At 37.3% G+C, this 10,764-nt stretch overlaps 1 protein-coding gene across 1 annotated transcript in view; it reads left to right on the forward strand.

Moving 5' to 3' along the window:
- LOC100889662 (ankyrin repeat-containing protein At5g02620-like) overlaps positions 1 to 2,429 on the forward strand; it is a 38,917-nt gene extending 36,488 nt beyond the window's left edge. The window contains exon 9 of the mRNA XM_030993903.1: positions 2,280 to 2,429. Coding sequence (XP_030849763.1) covers positions 2,280 to 2,429 — 150 coding nt within the window. The remainder of the gene's footprint in view (positions 1 to 2,279) is intronic.
- Positions 2,430 to 10,764: the final 8,335 nt, after the last annotated feature.

The raw sequence follows: 10,764 nt of genomic DNA on the forward strand, positions 1-10,764 counted from the left end.
TCCCTGGTATACCTTACAGTCCAAACGATAAATATGTGCCTTTACAGGGCCTATCTCACAGAGCGGCGAATGCTTGCGAACGTAGCGAATTTGGGGTTTCGCCAGAGTTTGTAAAATGTTGTAAAAGGTTGCAAGAAAGATCGCAAACAGTTTTTTTTTTTGTAAACAGTTTTTCTTGTCGCAAAGAAATGTTGAACATGTTCAAAATTTCTTTGCGAATTTATTTTTCCGCAAACAGTTGCAGGCGTTTGCAAAACAGTCGTTAGCGTTTGCAAAACAGTCGTAAGCTTTTGCAAACGGTCGTTAAACGGTTTTGCTCTTTGTTTTCGTCAGTTCTCTGTGTTTCGCTAAAGCTAGCGACCACGTTACCATATGGTTCCTTTATAAAAATCGACCCATTGAGTACCAGTAGTTAGCAAAAGGTCTCAAACGTTCACAAATAGTGGCAAAGGATTGGCAAATAGTTGCTAATCTTCGCAAAAGTTGTCGCTAACATTTGTTTACAGTCGCTAATAGTCGCCAACTGCCTTTCGCAAACACTTTCGGAGACATTCGCTCAAATGTTGCTAATTGTCGCTAAACGTCACTTAATGTCGCTGATTTTCGCCAAAATTCGTCAGAAAAGTTGGCGAATCCAAATTCGCAACGTTCGCAAGCATTCGCTGCTCAGTGAGATAGGCCCTTAACGAAGTAGGCGACAATCGGCGTAGCAGACGACACTTGATAGTAATTTTGTATTTGAGATTGCTTTGCTAAATATAAATTACTTTGTTAATAAATATCAACTAAAATTTCTTTTACATTTCTTTAAACCATCATTGATATTTAATAATTCATGAGTGAGTCAAAGAAACATACCAAACTATATAATTATATGAAATACTTGGTGGCAATTGGGGGAGTTTGACGTGATGACCGATTGCACCCCTCTGTTAATAACCGAATAGTCCATGGTGTGTCATGAATATTCATGTTTTTGCTTACCTCGGCTAAATGTTTGCTTTTACTAAATAGAAAAATTACGGTGGGGGGGTTGGATGAAATGGACATAATGAAATAGGCAGAAGTGATCTATGATAATTCATGCTTTTTATGTTTCGTGTGCTCGACCTATAATCTTCAAATCGCTTGGCAAACTGAGTGCAAAGTTAGACTTGTTTCACATGTGTATTATAGGCAATGACGAGCTTGCAACCTATTTTGAAAAATTACGGTAGGTGAACTTTCAAAAGTCAATGAGACATGAGGGCCCCAATGAAAGAGCTAGTGATAACGTACGTCGGGGTGGATGTGCTTTTCGTTTAAACAAAAAATGAATTTTTAACGATTTAAAAAAAAAACGTCCATAGGCTAACATGTTAGGCTGCTGACTCGGACCCTGCTCTGACGATAGGGGGCGTTGTGAAATGAGACTAAACGGAGCAATATGAGGGCACTAATATAGCACATCGACACGGTTGTGATGCTGGGGCCTCACAGCTACGAGGCCATTGCTTTGCCACTTAAAGATGAAGTTGAGGTCTGGTCATGCGATTGCATTGTGAAAGAAACGGTGTGGAACCGACCAAAAAAGGTTGATCATCTAGCATTTAAGAATTTGTGTGTATTGCAAGGTTCTGGAATCATCAAAATGATAAGAAATTTGGCCAAGTCTTGGTATAGTTACAAACACTGTACGCAGAAAGATGTATATGGGACTACACGAACAGTGGCGTAAAAAGCCGGCCCCCGATTTTTACGATGTTACATGCATATTTAGAATATGAAGGCATTTGAAGAGCCATGCTTTTCAGGGAACATGTCTTATCTGATGTTCTTCCACACTTGCATAATAAGAATGAGTAACGCTCACAAATTATTTTTCACCTCTTCCCAGAACTCAGTCTTCTCTTTAACCATGACTGTACGAAGCGGGGGCTAGGGTAGGGGGCAGTTCCCACAAATAAAAAAATGAAAAATAAAATGGCAATAAATTATCAATAATTCATTGACCCCCCCCCCCCCGTTACCACCATGAAAAATCTTTTGTGTGCCCATGCCTTCAGCCATCATGGCGCTCTAGCATTTCAATTAATTTGTTCCCGCCAGGTACCCATTTACCACATCCCGGTGGAGTGTGGCAAATGTAGATTAATGTCTCACCAAAGGGCAATAGTGCCATGGCGGGACTCGAACCGTGAACCGTGTGAACAACACACAGACCGCTAACATATCCAATTGACCACGTTCCCTCCACATCCTTAAATTAAGATATGTTATGATTGTTTTCTTAACATTAGATGACACCGCTCATGTATGCCTGCCGAAAAGGGGATATCTTGATCGTTGAATTGCTCTTGAACATGCTACAGGAGCAGATAGGGTTTCTTGAATGTGACGTGAAGGATCTGAATTGCTTAGACTATGCCATCGACAACGGGCACGAGTAAGTCAATACAGATTTGATTTTTCCAATAGTCCATTTTTCCTCTTCCCATAGACCAGGGGGATGTTTCACAACGATCCTAAGTTGAACTTATCTCTAAGTTGGACTTAACAATTATAGAAAGCGGTTAGCTTTTTTGAATTTTGTTTCTAAAAGTTATTTTAAAAGGCATACAAATTATTCAAATCATTCATATTTTCTATTATCTAGGGGATTTCATGTTCTTGATGTGGAATTTATGAAAAGTCTAAAATACTTGAATTTTTGCTTTTGAATATGTTTTATTTTAGGCTACAAATGGCTCTCCATAATGTTTAAATCCAACTCAGAGTTAAGATATACTTATAATCTTTGTGAAACACCCCCTGTGCATTGTTTCACGAAACCGTTAAAAGTACAAGTTCAACGATATCCCATAGAAACGCGTGTGTCAAACTTTACAAACGATCCCCAGTTCGTAGTTAGCACGTGGTACGAATCACCGCAATATCCGCTAATGATAGAGAAGACATCTTGTGCACTGAGATGGCGATGATATCGCACTGTGGAGTAAACATTACGCTAGGGCAGAAATTTCATCAGTTAGGTATCGCTTTAAGATCGTGCTTTTAAGGTAACCTGTAAAGCCCCCATCACACAAAACTAGTTCTCACTACGTTCTCGAAAATGTTGCCAAACGGACTGAAACTGTGTGCGAACGGAGTTGACCGTAGTAGCAACTAATTATGATCTGTTCAAGGACAACATGGACGAGCTCGGACTGGACTAATGTCTATAATACGATCCTAGCTCGTTCATAAAGAGTCCACAATACGTCCAACTCGTCTGTACCCCGTCCACAGTCAGTTTATATCAAGTTCAGATTGGGAAAATTTGCCATTTCCAAACAGTCCGAGCCCGTCCGTAGTCAGTTTAAACTCTTGACTAACTATATACCTCATTCCCAATACGTCCTAACCATTATTACTAGTTCACACCTTGTTCTGAATAGTTTATTACCCAACCACCCCGTTTAGAGACAGTTCAACTCGTCCTCATCTAGTTCTGAGTGCGTTAGAACGCGCTCCTATCGTGCGTGTGTAATCCCGTCCTGGCTCGAGGGCTATAAGAACCCAGCACGTTCTTGCTAATTGATGGTCGACCACGTCACGTTGTAACACGTTCCTAGTAGGATCGAAGTACGACAATTCCGTTCGTAGTACGTTCATCTCGTTTTAAGTACGTTGTCACTCCGTCTAATTGCAGGACGGGAGAAATTTTGAACATGCTCATAGTTCTAGAGCACCATTTCCGTCCAAGCTAGTCCGAGCCCCTTCATGAAGTTCTTAAAAAGATCGTAAACAGTTGCTCTTACGTTCACTCCGTTCGCACACAGTTTAAGACCGTTTGGCAACATTTTCCAGAACGTAGTGAGAACTAGTTTAGTGAGATGGAGGCTTCACTTGAATATCTTGATCTGTAAAGCTTGAAGCGTTGAAGTTGAACGGGAATGAGGAATTGCGAGAATGCAATGAGTCTTTTGTATATCCCCCGAGCCAGCAATAGGAGCGCGTTCGAATGCACTAAGAACGATATGAGGACAAGTTGATCTGTCTTTGAACGGGTCAGTCGGGTTACAAACTAGTTAGAACAAGTGGCAAACTAATAAAACTTGTTTTGGACGTATTGGGAACGAGGTAGAAGTAGTTAATAATGAGTTTAAACTGACTACGGACTGGCTTGGACTGTCTGAAAATGGTAAATTTACCCGGTCTGAACTTGATATGAACTGACTGTGGACGGGGTACAGATTGACCTAATGAGGACTGTTTATGAACGAACTAGGATCGTATTATACACATTATTTACACATTCTGCCCCGATCACAACCCGTTTTACGATTTTCTTGGATGGTTCTAGAACGTAGTGAGAACTAGTTTGGTGTGATGGGGGCTTTAGCTGCAAAGTACTCCTTAATCCATGACTAACTTGTTTGTTTAAAAGTTATTAAAATATTAGAATTGCGATAATGCCCTTTGCACACGAAGCGTCATGTCAACTCCGCTATTACCTGCGTCAAGGAGTTTTACAAGCTGGAGTTCCAACGGACAACATATTAGTCTAAGGTTGCACAATAGAATCTACAGTTGTGCTGTTACTTTTATGTCCGAGGTTTGAAACCGCCAATATAATTGAAAGTAGTAGTGATTTTTTTGGAACAAAGAAATATAGTTAATTTTTCACTCTTTATTTGAACTAAGAAGGTGAAAATCGAACGTACGATAAAATATGAATACAAAAGCCTAATTGTGTCAAGGAATGTGGTTGCATCATATAATAGCAGTTTAAATTTGTGACAAATAGTAAAAATTTACAATCCTAAAACCTGCATATTGAAACGTTCCCGTTAACTTCCGGCTCACGAAAATAAAAGGTAAATTTGGTCATGTACAGTTCATTATGATGTTATAGGGTAGATTAGTGCCCACACATGCCCAGTCGAGTAATTTTAATTAATATATCAGGAAATTTTCCTCCATTTCCTTTCGCTTGCCTCCTGTAAATGTAAGCACTGTGTACTGCTCGTATTATCAGACGAGTAGTAGCGACAAGTAATTATCATTTCAAAAGCATATTTCACTTTGAGAGTGGTTCGTTAGTTTGCAGCTAGGCAATAATCTGTTGTCTACGTATCTGAAAGAAATGTCCAGTTAAGCACATGCCTAACATGTTTTCTCCTGGCGGCATCGAAGATGGTACAAAGGGAATGAGCTAGATATGACTCCATCTCTTAAAACTCCTTGCCTGCGCCAATAAAAACAATCATCTAGCAACGTTTGCATTATTCACTTTAATCACACCTTTTGTACGATGTCAATCTGACACCAACCGATAAAGGTCACGCTAGTCGTTGATCTAGTCTTATTCAAGGAAACCTTTCCCCAATGAATTACGTTAGTTGTTCTGAGAGATTTATTGCATTCTTGACGATCAATCTTCAATCTTCCCCACCAAAATGTATGAGAAGGGCAAAAGGCAAGAATAAAGCACATTTTTTCAACAAGACATGGGTATCGCCATTTTCTTGATAGTATGACAAGAGAGGTGAAAGAAAGGAGGCGAAACTTGTGTAATTTATTCAAACGCATTCGTGAGTTCTGAAGCGTAACAATGGGATGTGTATTCCACTTGGCTTTGAAGTTCCATGCTCCGAACCGCGCTTCCACTGCGTTGACTTTCGAAAGCCAGGCATCAGTTTTACATTTATTACAAAATATAAATTACCGGCAAAATTTGAGTGTAAATCAAAAACTTCATATGGGGATTGATTGAATTTTATTAGTAAACTTCATTCATATACATGAATATTTTATTTCACAATACATATAAAACAATTATATGATAAAGAAAATCAACAAATGGTACAATTTCTCAAGTAATTGTATTGCGAAAAGTGCATCAAACAAATTTTCAAATTTAGTACTCCGTCCTTCCTATAATATGTGCCAGAGTTGGCAAAAGAAAAATTACATCCTGACAAAAACTCATTTGTGTATTTTTTAATATCCCGTTATTTAATCCATGACTTACAATCTTCAATAACATTAAGTTTGCTAATGCGTGTTGTTTGTATTTTTGAAGTTAAAACAAGGATGAAAATACACAAGTTTGTGTTCGCTTGTTCTACTCTTTACACATTCAACAATGGATGAGAAATCATTGAAAAGGACAGCGAACAGTTGCTGTGATACCATTTTCTGATGTAGGATTTCTAAATCCTGAAATTCATGCGCTCTTTTATCTCACCACCTGGTCAGCAGTTGCAGATTAGCGCATAACTTTTCGGCGGCTTGGAGCATGGGGTCAAAGGAGAGCGGCTTGATTCCAGTGCTTCTCTATCACGTCCCTGGTATGACGTACTATGGGAAGTCGTTTACCAACTAAATGTATACACATTTATGGATGCTCCCTTCCCAGGGCCCCGTTGCACAAAACTCACGATTGATGGTAACTTTGCCACCAATGGTAACTACCATGAAAACTTTGATTTTGATTGGCTGTTGAGCCCTGTTGCCATGTTAGTTGCTATTGATGGCAAAGTTACCATCAATGGTAAGTTTTTGTGCAACGGGTCTCAGGTGTTTGTGGTGTTGAAGTATTTCATTTTACCTGCTTAAATCCTTTGTACTCCAATTGCCAGAACGCAAATTGCTTAACTCCTTTTCGTTGACGATCAGACATGCAGAAAGAAGACGAAAGACTTGATGCATGGCTGATTGTCAACGAAACGGAGTTAAGTCATTTGTCAACTCTGTTTGTTGCTACGGCAGGCAGCCAGTGAAAACGAAATCGTTTAATCAAATTAAGGAAATGCAAGCATTACTTTAAACAAAGAGAACTTTGTTATTCCTAGCTCATTTTTCCTGACTGAGGGTCAGATGAAAGGGCAGGTATGGAACTTTCTAGAAATGTGATTTTCTCTTTGAAATTCAGATACCACTCGCAAAATTACTTTTTGGCTTCCTCTCTTCAAATTGTTTTAAATCCCTCATGCTTGAAATATGCATCATATGAGTTGCATCAAATGAAAGAGGAGGATCTGAGCTTTACAAATATGTGTCATTTATTAATTATAATTGTGATTAAGTTATGATAAAACATCGATAATTTTCGGTTTCGTTTTTTCTGGAACGCACTGTATATCTCGTGTATACAGTACGTTTGTAATATTTATTATACACCAAAAAGCAGGAATTCATCCCGTTTTACAGAATACCAACACTTATTTTGGGAGGTTAGATTTCCTTTAAAGGTACTATGTCCCATTTGCAGGTCAAACAAATGAAAAGGTTAAATTCCAACGACATTTGAAAGACAATACTTATTTAGACCGTCCCTTAAAACAAACGGACTTGAAAATGTTTTTTTGTTGGAAAATAACGACCTTTAGTTGTTTAATCGACATAAGCGATTGTAATCACCTAAGTAACAGTCGAATTTTCAGACCCTTGTACCGAATGGTCGTACGTTTCATGCTGCACAAAGATTCAATCAGTTAAATTTTGGCTATTACAAGTAGTGGGTTATTGATGTAGACAAATACTCATGTTCATGTTACAGCTCATTCTAAGTATGTTATTACCAAAGAAAAAATAACATGTCAGTCAGTCACCCAATAGTGTCCGACGCTATGGTCTAGAAAGTAAACGGGTTGCCTTGCGTAATTTGAATACTAGGACACTGCTAACGTTTAAATTTCACAGATAGTATATACATGATATTTATAATTCCTGCAAAGTTCTACGGAATTTGATGATGTCTGCAAAACGGACATATTATCTTTAATATCAGTCAAATAACTCCTTGTGTAGAAAAGGAATGAGATTCGCTTCATTTGTGTCATTCAGAACTTTGGTAATTTAGAAGTTTTTATTTTTTAATTCTATAATTTATGTATATTTTAATGTGTTTTCAAACGACAAAATATTGTTAAATCTAACTGGAAATATATCTACATTTCTAAATGATGGTATTACCAGACATTCAATTAATACTCTTGGAACATGAATACAAATATTTGTTTAGGATGATTGCCGTAGAGTTGCTCAAACAACCTAATTGGAGAAGCCTTATGACGAATGCGACGAGGTGCGGAGAAACCAAAACGACACCTATGAGGAAACTCATCAGCTCTATGCCAGGTAGTGATTTAACCCTTTCATTTGGACGTAATCGTTCTTTAAACTTGATAACATCTTAAGAACGTTGTTTCTTTCCTTAACGGACAGATCGAGCCTATTTTAAAGAAAATCAAAGACACAGTACCATAAGGAAAAATGACATGGTTCGTAATGTGTGTAGAATGCATCAGCACTTTGCACATTATTATAAACCACGATTGCTCAGTGGTAGAGCAGTGGCCTCGTAACCGGGAGGTCCCAGGCCCACGCCCTTTGGTAATGCACTAATCTTCTAAAACCCAGTCCCTCGAAGAGAACTTAAATCCGTCGGTTCCCTGGTTGGTTACTTACAAGCACATATACTTACTGTCTAAGCAGTCAATTAAAACAACCACTGAACTATCATCATTGTGGGATTTTTAAAAGGTGTCTGCAAGTTTGTGCTGGATAAGTGCATCGAACCGGAAGACAAGGCTGCAGACATACAACACGACGATGTCAAGATCAAAGTGGACTTTGAATTACTAGAGGACTGGTACTCAGAGTGGATGAGGGACGGTAAGTAATTATACCATAATTACTGAAACACTAAAGCAAAATATTTTCGAGAACTCAACATCATCCCAGATAAATTATTATTATTATTATTTTTTTCAATTTATTATTATTATTATTATTATTATTTTATTTTAATTTATTAATTTATTAATTTTATTATTATTATTATTATTATTATTATTATTATTATTATTATTATATTATTACTATTATTAGTATTATTATTATTATTATTATTATTATTATTATTTTTTATTTTTTTTTTTGGGGGGGGGGGGGTTTGTTCGCTATTCGTGATGATCGCTGTTCATAAGGACCGCTATTAATAATTTGAGAAAAGGGTCATTATTCATGAAGTTATTATTCGTAAATACCGCTATTCATAATGGAAGAAGAGGGTCGCTATTTATAATAAAAGAAGAGGGTCGCTATTCATAATAGAAGAAGAGGGTCGCTATTCATAATACGAAATGAGGGTCGTTATTTATAATACAGAATATAGGTCGCTATTCATAATAAAAGGAGAGGTTCGATATTCGTAATATGAGAAGAGGTTCGCTATTCATAATAGAAGAAGAGGGTCGTAGAAACAGTCCGTTGCCATATCTAGTCAGATTGTTAAACGCTCATAGTACTGAATAATTACCAGTTTCACCTACGACGAACACATTCATTGTTCTCTACTACTTTCACTCTCTTATTATCCCTATTTTCTCCTCTCTGTCAGTGCGGAGCGGGGAGACCCTCTTCATGGCTTTCTTGTTCTCTAGCTCTCTGTCTTGTTACTCTCACTCTTTGTCTCCCCTCCCTCTCTCTCTTTCCTCTCTCTTTCTCCTCTCTCTCTCTCTCTCTCTCTCTCCTTTCTCTCTCTCTCTCTCTATCTCTCTTTCTCTCCCTATCTCTTTCCCACCCTCCCCCTCTCTCTCTCTCTCCCTTTTCTCACTCTCCTTCTTTCTCTCTTTCTCTATCTCTCTCTATTTCTCTGATATAACTTCCTAAATATAAGGGTGACATGTGAATGCATTTTTGAATAATGTTATAGAATTTTACTTCTTTTTAACTAAATCAGATTTAATTGTACAAAATCCTGTTTGACTTTTTAACGATTACCAAGATGATACACATTATATCGAATATTACAATAGCAACCTTTTACCCATGTTTTTATGCGAAACTTATCTTATTTTTATGCAATACTCTACATGTACCTTTTACTAAATTGGCCCAAATACAAAATGTTCTGCATTTTACCTACAATATATAATTTGTATAATCTGTTTAAATCATTAGAGCATTTATTTGACTTTATAATTCCTGGATTTGGTTTCTGTTGTTGTCTCTGTTACCTTTATTGAAGAAAACACCATGACCATACCTTACCCATCTGGCTATGCATTTTCCAACCAAAACATTTATTTTTTTTTTAATATAAAAAATGTATTACTATTCATATATTGTATAAGTTTAATATATAATTTTATTGCAAATATGGTAATACAATTCGAATTTCTGTATATGTACCAAGCAATATGCCAAGGTCGTTGAAGCACAAATATATTTTATATGTACAAAAGAATTCCAATTTTACTACCATAATGCTACCATGCATAATGTTTTACGTGTAATTTTACTTTGTCACTGATGTATACTTTGTAAAAGAAACTGCAATTCGGCTCTCGGGCCGCGAATGTTTTTTAATGAAATAAACCATTAAAAAAAAAAAATATATATATATATATATTCATAATAAGAAATGAGGGTCGCCATTCATAATACGAAATGAGGGTCGCTATTCAGAATACAAAATCAGGGTCGCCAATTATAATAAAGGGAGAGGGTCGCTATACATAATACGGAACGAGGTTTGCTATTCATAATACGAAATGAGGGTCGTTATTCATAATACGGAATGAGGGTCGCTATTCATAATAGAAGAAAAGGGTCGCTATTCATAATACGAAACGAGGGTCGTTGTTTATAATTCGAAATGATGGTCGCTATTCATAAAAATAAAATATTGGATGGGACCAGCCCCACGGCTGTCGCTTAGCTGCGGGGGGGGGGGGGGGATGGACACATGACCCCGAATATATTTCTATTATGAAAGTACATGTTACCTTT

The sequence above is a fragment of the Strongylocentrotus purpuratus genome, unplaced genomic scaffold (genome assembly GCF_000002235.5).
Source record: "Strongylocentrotus purpuratus isolate Spur 01 unplaced genomic scaffold, Spur_5.0 spur5_scaffold_20, whole genome shotgun sequence".
In the NCBI taxonomy this organism is placed as follows: domain Eukaryota; kingdom Metazoa; phylum Echinodermata; class Echinoidea; order Camarodonta; family Strongylocentrotidae; genus Strongylocentrotus; species Strongylocentrotus purpuratus.